We start from the raw sequence: 12098 nt of genomic DNA on the forward strand, positions 1-12098 counted from the left end.
AGCGCGGCGCTTAGGGTTCACGGGGCAACTGAAACCTCGTATCACCTTTATGTCTCTGCATGTCAGTCAGTTAGTCAAACCTCGTATCAACTTTTGTCGCCCTAAGCGCCCCGCTTTGGCCATAGCGCGGCGCTTAAGGGTGTGAAAATTATTTTTGGCGTGTGTAATTAGCATGACCCCTAAAAACAAACCTACAAATTTCGTGTTAGATTCGTGACATGTTTTCGTTTCATGTCAAAAAATCACACATGACATGCATATCATCACATACCAAATCCAATAATATTTTTACATCAAAATAAATATAATAAAAGATAACGTCGTCGTTTTGTGTTGAATTTTGAAGTTTCAAGTACAAGAAGACTCTGCTTGATGTTGGGTTTATGTGTTTGTTCTACGAGATTCATTTGTCATGTATATAATGCAAACAAATTAAGTATACATATTTTAAGAAAAATAAATGAATTCGATACGATTCATTACCTAATACATATTGTTTTATATTAATTTTAAATAATGAAAATCATGGTCTCAAAGTTAATAAAATGTTGTTAAATTTGTCCATAAGGGTGATGCCAGTACTACTGAGATTGATTAAATTCATGCTAAAGTTGTTTGTTTTTTTTACCAAAATTCAAACACACTGTTAGATTTGATTAAAGCTTAGTACGGATTATGAGTTTTTTTTATGAAGTCAAGAACTTTATTATATTTAATACGAGCATATTATTATTATAATTATACTTTTAAGATTTTTTTTCAGAAGTTTTAATGCACTATCTGTTAAAACAAGACGGTTAACCCATTTGCATGGTGTAGATACATGTTTAACACGTTTATAAAGTCCGGATGTGTGTCCATGTTTGCAATGGATTTGGTTACGTATTACGTGGCAGGGGCGGATTTAGCATGGTTCCATGGGTTCCCAGGAACCCATTCGATTCGAAGAAAATGGAAAAAATTAGTGTAAACCTTGTATGATTTAGGAAAAAATAATGAAAATTAGTGAAAAACTACCAAAAGGAACCCAGTAGAATCCGACCCTGGATCCGCCACTGTTACGTGGTGCAGACGTGCAGTATAGACACATGTACGGACACGTGTGTCAAAAATTACAAAAATAAACGAACAAAAAGACCTCACGCTAATAAAGTTCAACTCATTTGCATGGTTTAGACACATATTTAACACATTTACAAAGTCCGGATGTGTGTCCAAGTTTCTTATGGATTTGGTTACGTATTACGTGGTGCTGTACAGACACATGTGCCAAAAATTACGAAAATAAATGAACAAAAAGACCTCACACTCATAAAATTCAACCCATTTGCATGGTGTAGATACATGTTTAACACATTTACAAAGTCTCGATGTGTGTCCAAGTTTGTAATGGATTTGGTTACGTATTACGTGGTGCAGTACAGACATATGTACGGATATGTTTGCCCATAATTACGAAAATACATGAATAAAAAGACCTCACACTCGTAAAATTCAAGCTTGTACACATGTTTCTTTTAGCATCCTACCATTTTTACATACAAAATATGTAAAAAGTGTTGAGGAAGAACTCTACTATGAGTCATGTTACATAGTGAATCATGATTATAAAAAAAACAGGAAAATTGAATTTAAATAATCCCAACTCATTGTTATTGGCCAATAATAATCCTAACTCATTTAATCACCAATAATAATCCGAACTATTCACTTTTGTTTGTAAAATACTCCCAGTTAAAAAAAACACTAACTAGGTTAAAAATTTGCTGACATGGCATCTGATGTGGCCCTTTTAGCTTATGTGTCATATGACGTGGCAATTGATGTGGCATTTTTTGATGACGTGCCAGCTGATGTGGCAGTCTATGTGGCATTTTTGATGATGTGGCATCTGATGTGGCAGCTGATGTGGCATTTTTTGATGACGTGGAAACTGATGTGGCAGGTGACGTGGCAAGCCACATCAGCAAATTTTTAACCTAGTTAGTGTTTTTTTAACTGGGAGTATTTTACAAACAAAAGTAAATAGTTCGGATTATTATTGGTGATTAAATGAGTTGAGATTATTATTGGCCAATAACAGTGAGTTGGGATTATTTAAATCCAATTTGACAAAAAAAAAATAATATGCATGATGTTATGTGTTAGCATGGTTGAGGTGCTATTTGCTAATATGTTTTTTGTTAGAGTAAAATGTCCTGGTTGGAAATAAGTCAAAATCAACCAACTTTTTACTCACAATCTTAATTATTTAAACACATAAGCAGATTTTTTTTTCGAATTTAAACTGGTTGGAAAAAAGTCAAAATCAACCAACTTTTTCTCACATATTAAAGAACTCATTTCACATGAAATAAAAAAAAGTAATTCAAACGATCTCTTTTTTAATCACATAAATTTCTGATACCTTTTAAGGTCACTTTCATTTACCAACTAATCCCAAAAACAAAAACATAATAATCACTATAAACAAAGCTAATTACTTTCTTTAATCAGGATAACAATAATTAACCACAATAACCTAAACCCTAAAAAAAAAAAAAAAAACTGCATGAAGAATAAAACAGACACTAAAAGTTAACTAAAGCCAGTCAGAAACAAAACAGCGTCTCCCAAATCTCAGTAAACACTTGACAAATAACTCTGTGATGTTCTTCCGAATTTAATGACAAAAAACACTTCAAAAGATTCTCAAGATCTTCTTCTCCAAATATTTGTCGTTCAACAATCATCTCCAACATTGAAACCCTAAAATCCTCATGCGGGTCATTCGATTTCTTCACAACCGCAACACTATCCTTCACAAACTTCCCTTTAATCGGGATCACATCGGTCGCTTTTCGACCCTTACACGCACCCCCAACGACGCTGTTTTTGTTCTTTTTCCTCTGTCCTCTGTTTCGAAAAGAAACAGATGAGTCAGAGGAAAAAGAACGCGATGAAAACAAAGTGGTTTCATCGTCTATTTGATCGTCATCATCGTCACTGCTGCAGCAGTTGTAGTAGGAGTTATCAATACTTGATTGGAAATTATTAACTTTCAATGGTTTTCGGTGATGGGGTTTCTTTTTCTTGGTGGATTTCGGGTTTTTTCGGTGGGATTGTGGTTTTCCGGCGACTATAGTTGCCGGAAAATGGTTTTTTTCGTCGGAGAGTTTTGTTAAGGGTAATTGGGTTGTGGATTTGTGAGATGAGGAGGAAATGGGTTGGGGTTTGGGGGAAAAAAGGTCGATGAGGTGGCGGTGATGGCGGTTTTCGGGGAAGAAAAACGGCTGTTCGACAACGTCGGAGGTGTGTTTAGTCCGGCAAGAGGTGAAGGAGGATTGAAAGAGTTTCGAGATTTTGAGTTTGAAGTTTGTCTCCATTTGTAGAGAGAGAGAGTTTGAAGATGAAAGTGTATAGTGTAGTTTGTAATTGGAAAGTTTATATATGCATGAGTATTCAAGAAAAACAAAAAGTCAAATAAAGGTTAAGTTGTTTGAAAAGTTATTTGGATATTTTTTTAAGTTTGAAATTTGATTTTAAATAGTTTTTTTTCTCATTTAATTGAGATTTTATTAATTATTTGTTTTATATTAGTTACGGGTGTAGACGGTTCGGTTTTGTTATTGACGTTATCCGTAAACGTAACCGAAGGCATCAGTTAATCGGTTCGGTTCAGTTAATAACCAAACCAAACATTGGTTAAAGTTTTTGTTTAGAAATACAGCTAATGGAAGTATAAATACATAAAGTAGATACATAAATACATGAATTGGATTTATAGATAAATAGAATAGAGGTATAAACACATGAAATGGAAGTATAAAACATGACATGGATGTATAAAAATTAGAAATATATGAAGATTTAAATGATTCGGTTCGGTTAATTTCGGTTAACCGATGGTAAAAGAAATATCTGTTAAACGATTTTCAGTTAATTTCGATATGTTTTTGTCGGTTTTCGGTTTGTTTTTTTTATGGTTCAGTTCTTGCTCACCCCTAAATTATTAGTTATGCTATAAACAAAATTTTAATAACTTTAAAGAAAGGTCTTTAGGCAAAAAAACAAAATCTTTAAACATCTTCGAAGAAGAGGTCTTGAGTTCAAGTCATATAAATGACATGAATAAAAGAAATCTTTCTATAGTAATAAATGAAAATCTCTTATGGACAAATGTCATTTTCTGGTGCTTTCTCATTTTATTTTCGTATTTATCTGTTATGTTAAACATAATATCTCTTATATTAAATAATAATAATAATAATAATAATTTTAGACATAAATATTTTACTATTTGAAAATACTATTGAACCGATATGTGATCACAAGTTTGAAAACAAGAAATTCAAATTGAAATAATTAATTACGTAGACAAATGATTAATTAACTTAATATATAAAAAATAATAAATGACAAAAAAAATTAAAGTGATCGAATGAAATAAATAAATCTTCCTATATAATGAAAAAATTTTGTGAATACGTGTTACTTTCTGGTGCTTTGTCATCTTATTTTTCTTATATATCTCTTATATTAAATAATAATAATAATTTTAAACAAAATTAGATAAGAATAAATATTTGTTTTTCTATAAATAATTTTAAACAAATATTTAGATAAGAATAAACGTTTGCTTTTTATATAATTATAAAGTTATATCCCGAGTTTTTTTTGGACGACCAACAGAATCAATCCTGAGTACTCTCGGGGCATCCACTGAACCAGACGGAGTACCTCGAGAGTAACCCGAGTCCACAATATACTTTAGAGTTCGGTGATTGAAATTATGGTAAATTAGGAATCAAAGGTTCACATTTGAAACTGAAATATTATAATAAGTGAATAATACACCAAAATTTATTTTTAAAAGATAAATCTTGACGACTATAAGTTTTAACATATGACATTATATTTTATTCAATACGTGCGATACACGATGTTTTTTAAGATATATTTTTATTATTTATTATATAAAATTAAATTTATGTAGCCCGTGTAATACACGGAGTTAAAACATATTTTACCAGAAAAAAAAAACTTAAGGAAAAATAATGTGATAAAGAAGTCTACCACATATAGTTTAAATAAGATTCACCAAATATTTAATTAATAACTATTTATTTATCGGTGAATATGTATGTTTTACTTTGACAGTTTCGCAAACGATGAATTCACTGATGAATATGTATAAAACATATGTATTCATTGATACTATTGGTTATGACTATTTATATCGTAAGTCGTGAACTAATGTATTTTGTGTCTTTATGCATTGTTTGTTATATTGATTTTTTTTTCATATTATTTGTTCTGTATATTTTATATAGTTACGAAGTTCAATGCGATTAGCAAAAGTCTGAACAAAACTAATATATTTCTTTGCAGGGTGAAAATTAAAAATACTTAGAATTTTGGAAAATAGGTTGCTCAAAGCCAAAGTCGTGGGTCATTAGTGCTTGGTTTGATAAAGATGATTAGCAGAAATAAATAGATAAATTTATGATGATGAAAAAAATTGTTGACATGATATACATACTACTACAATATGATTATATGAATAAACGTTTTGGGACAAAAATGTCATTTTATCTTCACTTTAAGACATTTAAACAAGTTTAGAGTTTTAAAATGAGAGAGAAATTATTGTTCCCTATTTTACTTAACCTTGAAGTTTATAAAAATACATTTTGTCTCACAACACTCCCATAAAGTTTATAAAAATACATTTTGTCTCACAACACTTCCCTAAAAAACAATGTCAAAGAAAACTCTTATAAATAGAGAATAGTAACTTAGCAAAGTTCATAAACGACTTTGTTTAGTTGTGCCGATGCCCGATGGGCCCTAAGGTCTTTTTAGTTTTAATTATTTTTTTGGTTCATTGGCCTATTATTAATAATCAAATATGCTGGTTTAAAACTAAAATAAACCAAAAATTTCGATTTTGTTTATGGACTTATGGCTATGACTCAAACTGAATAGATCTAAATCAAGCTGAACTTAACTGACTCATGTTTTATTCTAGTTAAGCTCAAGCCTCAAAATAGCTCAATTTTGAGCTCGAGCTGAGTCAACTCGGTTTGAATTCGAGCTAAACGGTATATAAGGGTCGGGTACAAGACACATTCAACAAAAATTTGAGTTTAGTTGAATCAACATAATTTTTATGTTTTGAGCCATCTTCCATAGGTCTTCCTCTAATGTATAATAAAGGCATATAGAACATTTCAAGAATAATTTTGAGGGTACAATATGGGAAGTGTGTACACGAATATAACTTTAAATTCCTAAATATTAGTACTTTCAACAGTAATATTCAATAATAAAGTTGAAAAAACCCAAAATGATAATAGTAAGTACTTTCAATAGTAATATTCAATAATAAAGTTGAAAAAAACCCAAAATAATTCAATAGTAATATTCAATAATAAAGTTGAAAAAAAAAAACCAAAAAAAAAAAATAGTAGTAAAAATAGTGAGAATTTCATGGGAAAAGGTAGGCATAAATGGATACTAGAACTAGAATATAACCTTTGAAGTCCTAAAATGGAAAAAAGAATTTTTTTTTTTTAAAGGTGTGAATCATTTGCGAATGTTGGGAGGTTTAGCATAAGTTGTCTTAACTAGGTTCGCGCTAGAGAGCTCTCTCACCCAGTAGATCCCCAATTTAAATCCCTCAATGAGAAACCCTATCACCCAGACTCGAACTTGAGACCTGCAGTGGAAAACTCACCCAGACCCACCATACGTGGAACTTAAATACCCGTGGTCACCACCAGAGCACTAGTGATGGTTAAAAAAAGAGCATTTATTAATTATAGAGTTAAATGCCATTTTAGTCCATGTGGTTTAGGCCATTTTACCAATTTAGTTCAAAGGTTTCATTTTTCGCATGTGCATCCAAAAAGGTTTCACCGTTGCCATTTTAGTCCACTAGGTTAACTTCATTCATTTTTTCTGTTAACGAGAAGGGCAATTCGGTCATTTATATGGCCGAATTGCTCTTCTAGTTAACAGAATTGCATATAAAATGATCGAATTGCCCTTATCGTTAACAGAAAAAATGGATGAAGTTAACCCAATGGACTAAAGTGACAACAGTGAAAGCTTTTTGGACCCATAGTTAAAAAATGAAACCTTTAAACTAAACTGATAAAATGGCTCAAAACATAAGGACTAAAATGACATTTACTAATTATAAATATTTTACCATTACTATATATTACTAAACGAATTGAAATGAATAGTAATTTTAATATTATAATAATATATACTTTTTTAATACTTTTATTATTTTAATATTATAATAATAGTTATTTTCTTTATATTTTTAACTTTAATATTTTTTAATATCAAGGGTTAGATTAAGTTTGGTTTCAACATATCGTTAACGTTTATTTAAAAGAGTGATGTCTTCCCTAAAAGAACATTCACAATTAACCAATAAAATTAAAGTTACCCATACTCTCAAATTGAAAAGTCATTCTTGAAAATATGAGTGATTAGATTTGAAAACAAAGCCTTGTCATTTTCAACTCTATCTTGATTTTATTAACTTTGTATAAAGGTAGGCATAATAGTGGGAAATGGATACTATAATATAACTTCTGAAGTCCTGAAATGGAAAAAAAAAAGGACATTTATTAATTATAAATATTTTACCATTCATTTAAAAGAGTGATGTTTTCTCAATTTGTAGATTAGGACAAAACTATTTGAAGCTATAACATTCCACAATTAACCAATAGAATTGAAGTTACCCACTCTCTCAAATTGAAAACTCATTCTTGAAAATGTTAGTGATTAGATTTGAAAACAAAGCCTTGTCATTTTCAACACTATCTTGATTGTATTATTGTTTGAAATTTTGCATTTGTATTTTTAAATTTTTTTAACGGTATTGTGACACATTTTCAAACCTTTAATTCAAATTCAGTTTCAAGGAATTTCAAAGAAATATTTAAAAAGCTCTTTTTTTTTTTTTCTAATTTGCATGGGTTTGCCATGAGGCTTATATTTTGCATGAGTTTGCCATGAGGCTTATATTCTCCATGTAAGAATTTAAATCCTTTCTCCCTCTTTGAATTTTTGTATGTTAAAAACTTTTTTAGGGTAAATGAATTTAATGTAAGAATTCAAATCCGTTCTCCCTCTTTGAATTTTTGTATGTTAAAAACTTTTTAAGGGTAAATGAATTTAAGTTTTAAAATGGTAACATTATTATATTAAATAATCATTTTTGTTCTAGAAAAAGGTTGTACTTTTAATGTTTGGATATACTTCATTTATTATACTAGTTGAAATTGAAATTGTCATGGTTAGATACTTAGGCAATGTGTACTGGGGCGGCATAATTGGGCGGTATGCCCTCATAGCGCCGGTATAGCGCCGGCACACCGCCCCCCGGGGCGCCATCAATCGATTTTTTGGAGGTGGCGTGATAATTTTCGCGGCGCCATGCATTTGGTTTGTGTTCTCTCCACTCTCACATAGATATATACATACATATATATATGTATAATTTAAGGGTTTATTAAATAATTGGGTAATGATGAGGTAGGGGCGTTATGACTACGGGCTTAAATGCATAAGGCCCCATAACGCCCACACGCTGACGTGGAGTGCCACATGTCGCATAACGCCCCTTTGAGGGCTTTATGACTACACATGGCCTTATAGATACCATTCTCTATCTCTATCTCTCTCTCTCACACACACACACACTCATGGTGATGGTGCCTTAATCTGAGTTTCATACAAACTGATATCTTCACCACATACAATCACACAAATTGATGAAGAAAAAGAGCATCTTTGAACATAAAGAAGGTTCCAACAAGAAACACACTAGATGAAATGAATAAAAACAAAGTCTATAAATCCAAAACCCTACACAAAACTACAAGACAGTTGGAGTTAAAAATCTTGTTCAGCTTTCTTTCTGGTTTCAAAGTGTTGGGTCACAGCCAAGCACATAACAACACCATTTGACATTGATTTTTTAAACCCCACCATGCATCATCTCATTCCTATCATGCTTTCTTGTATATCACCAAAATGGCTCTGAATATTTTTCAAACTTTTTCTTTTTCTTGTGACTTTTGGTAAATTTTATGTTTTTAAAACAAGAGTCTATGTTTTTAGGGTTATACTATGTGTGCACTAGAAAACAAAGGGATCAAACAAAAACCATTTTAGCCTATCACTTTTCATTGACTATTATCATCATCAATCCACTTTTTGTTTCTCTTCTTGTCCAAGATTGACATCTTGTTTTCATTATTTTCAAAATATGTGCAAATCTATTCAAAATGTTAATTTCATTGTTGAATATTTTCTACATTTTTGGCCTTAATATTTGGCTATCAAATGATGCTATGAAATTAATAAAAAATACAATCTTATGACATATTGAAATGTCCATTCACTCAAACGTCATGATATTCACAAGAGAGACCCCGTAAACTTAATTTATAAGTGAAAAAGACCCTGTACTTTTAGTCATAAGCAAAAAGTACCATGATCATTTAATTTTTTTTTTTTAAGAGAGTGACATGTAATTTCTCTTTGTTTCTTAGTTGATAAAAAACGGTCTCCTAATATAACTAACTTAATTATATTCTTAGGCTATACGGAATGGAAATCAAGATGTAAATTTTGTGCGGTATTGATGCAGATGGTGTTCCCATCCATTCCGATACTCTTCATCATGATTCTCTCTTCTCCGCTTCACAATTTCTCTTCGCAATCCTCTCCTTTGTCATTTTCCCCGGTGCATTCCCATGGCCCTAAGTTGATGTTGGTTTCGGTGATTCTCGATTACTAGGAAAATGATACTAACAAATTTGGTACCAAAAACCATTTTTATCATTAATCTTCATTCACAATCGAAGATCAATTTTATGCAACTTTCATACTAAAAAAATACACAGCCCAAATAACGTTATGTTTTAGAACCCATCTTTTTTTAATTATTACTAGGTTATAACCCCGTGTATTACACGGGTTGAATAAATACATTTTATATACTAAATAATAAAATAATATATATTTAAAAAACCTTTTTTATTGCACGAGTTGAATAAATATAAAATTTATATATTAAATAATAAAAAGTTATATCTATAAGAACAATATTATACAGGTTGAATAAATATAATTTTATATACAAAATAAAAAAGTTATATTTTTAAAACCACATGTATTACACGAGTTGAATAAATGTAATATTGTTTACCAAATAATAAAATAATACATCTTTAAAAAACCCCATTTATTACATGGGTTGAATAAATGTAATTTTATATACCAAATAATAAAAAAAATTACATCTTTAAAATATGTGTATTACACGGTTTACTAAATAATAAAAAATATATATATCCTTAAAAAACCTCGTGTATTGTACGAATTGAATAAATCTAATTTTATACTTCAAAAAATAAAATTACGATTTTGGCCCCCGTGGTTATATCACTTTTACCCTTTTAGCCCAAAAAAGATTTTTTTAACATCTAAGCCCCCAACGTCTTTTTTTCTAACATTTTTGGCCCCTAACGTCTTTTTTTAACCCTTTTGGCCCCTAACATTTAATGGATGTGGTTAGTGTTAGGGGCCAAAAGGGTTAGAAAAGAAGACGTTGGGGGCTTAGGTGTTAAAAAATTCTTTTTTGGGCTAAAAGGGTAAAAGTGATATAACTAAGGGGCCAAAATCATAATTTTCTCTAAATAATATTATAAATGAGAGGAAAAGATTAAACTAAATAATAATTATCCATAAGATATTAAACTAAATAATATTTAATGGGAGAGTCATCTATAATTAATTAGAAATGATTAAATTAAAATAATAATTATCTATAAGAGATGCTCTATTATGATGACAAGTGTCTCAAAAGTGGTTTCTTTTATTATATAGTATAGATTTGTAATCTGTAATGGTATGTGAATAGGAGCACGGCTTTAAAAACAATTGACGCTTTCATCTGTATCCTTTAAATTTAATTTGTTTATTATATCTAGAGACGCTTTTGAGAATTCACGTAATCTTGTTTGAGCTCGAAAAAAATGTGTTTTTCCGTAATGTTTATTATTATTTAAAAAAAAAAATCAAATTAGTATTGGGCTCAATAAAGCTAATACAAGTGGGCTAAATACTAAACCATAAAAAATGATTTGTAAATGAACCTATATTGGAATTGGTATGTGTTTATTAAAAAAAATAATGTATATATATCGAATTTTTTAAAAAAAATTGCGTGCAAATCACGGGTCTTGTGCGGAGGTCCTCCCTTCACACCATCAAAACCGCCAGTGATTATTTCTATGTTTTTATTTCAAATACAATTTAAAACTCTTAATTCATGATGTTAAATACTCGGTTACATTTCTAATTTTTATTAATCTAAATTCTTATAAGATTTATAAAGAAAAGGGTAAATTACTTTTTGAGTCACTGTGTTTTATGGATCATTTAAAAATACTTAACCAAAAAATTCTAACAGTGTTAGAAATTTGGACTCAAATAGTTAAAGAAAATGCTTATGAGGACTCAGGTCGTTAAACTTTTTGCTTTTGAACTCAAGTGGTTAAAACCCATAAAATACAGGGACTCAAAAAGTAATTTACCCTAGAGAAAAACAACTAATTTGTATACATTTATGTAAATAAAAACTTAATGGTGTTTGTATACGTAACCCCTTTCATGTGAGGGAAATATTTTTTAGATGATGGAACGCTTCTCCAAGTTTGTAAGAAGAGGTATGTTTAGCAACATCCGAACATATAGATGGTGAAGTTAAATAGTGTAAGGGGTTATTTGACAACTTTTGATTGGTTAAGCGTTGAACTAGTAAGAAACCTGAACCGTTAACTCATTAAGTGTTGAACCAATAAAACGTCTGAACCATTAAGAGCCAGTATAATCCTTAACCATTCAGAGACAAATGTCTGACCAATTCAGTATTAAAAGTTTTAACCATTCAGACTCAGTATAATGCTTAACCATTCAGACATCAGCTTGCGAAACAAACAGTCTAAACCATTAAGTGCTGAACTAGTAAGAGGCCTGAGCCATTAAGAGCCCCTTTAAAAGCTAATCAAAGAGTCCCTAAA

General features: G+C 30.4%; 1 protein-coding gene across 1 annotated transcript; it reads right to left on the minus strand.

The window, feature by feature from the left end:
- Positions 1-2457: 2457 nt before the first annotated feature.
- Positions 2458-3395, minus strand: LOC110893800 (transcription repressor OFP8). The gene has a single exon (XM_022140931.2). The coding sequence runs from the start codon at positions 3363-3365 to the stop codon at positions 2592-2594; it is 774 nt and encodes a 257-aa protein (XP_021996623.1). The 5' UTR covers positions 3366-3395; the 3' UTR covers positions 2458-2591.
- Positions 3396-12098: the final 8703 nt, after the last annotated feature.

The sequence above is a fragment of the Helianthus annuus genome, chromosome 12 (genome assembly GCF_002127325.2).
Source record: "Helianthus annuus cultivar XRQ/B chromosome 12, HanXRQr2.0-SUNRISE, whole genome shotgun sequence".
In the NCBI taxonomy this organism is placed as follows: Eukaryota; Viridiplantae; Streptophyta; class Magnoliopsida; order Asterales; family Asteraceae; genus Helianthus; species Helianthus annuus.

What these genes read in the sequence shown, in the direction of transcription:
- LOC110893800 (XM_022140931.2), bottom strand. Translation starts at nt 3,365, where the DNA reads ATGGAGACAAACTTCAAACTCAAAATCTCGAAACTCTTTCAATCCTCC.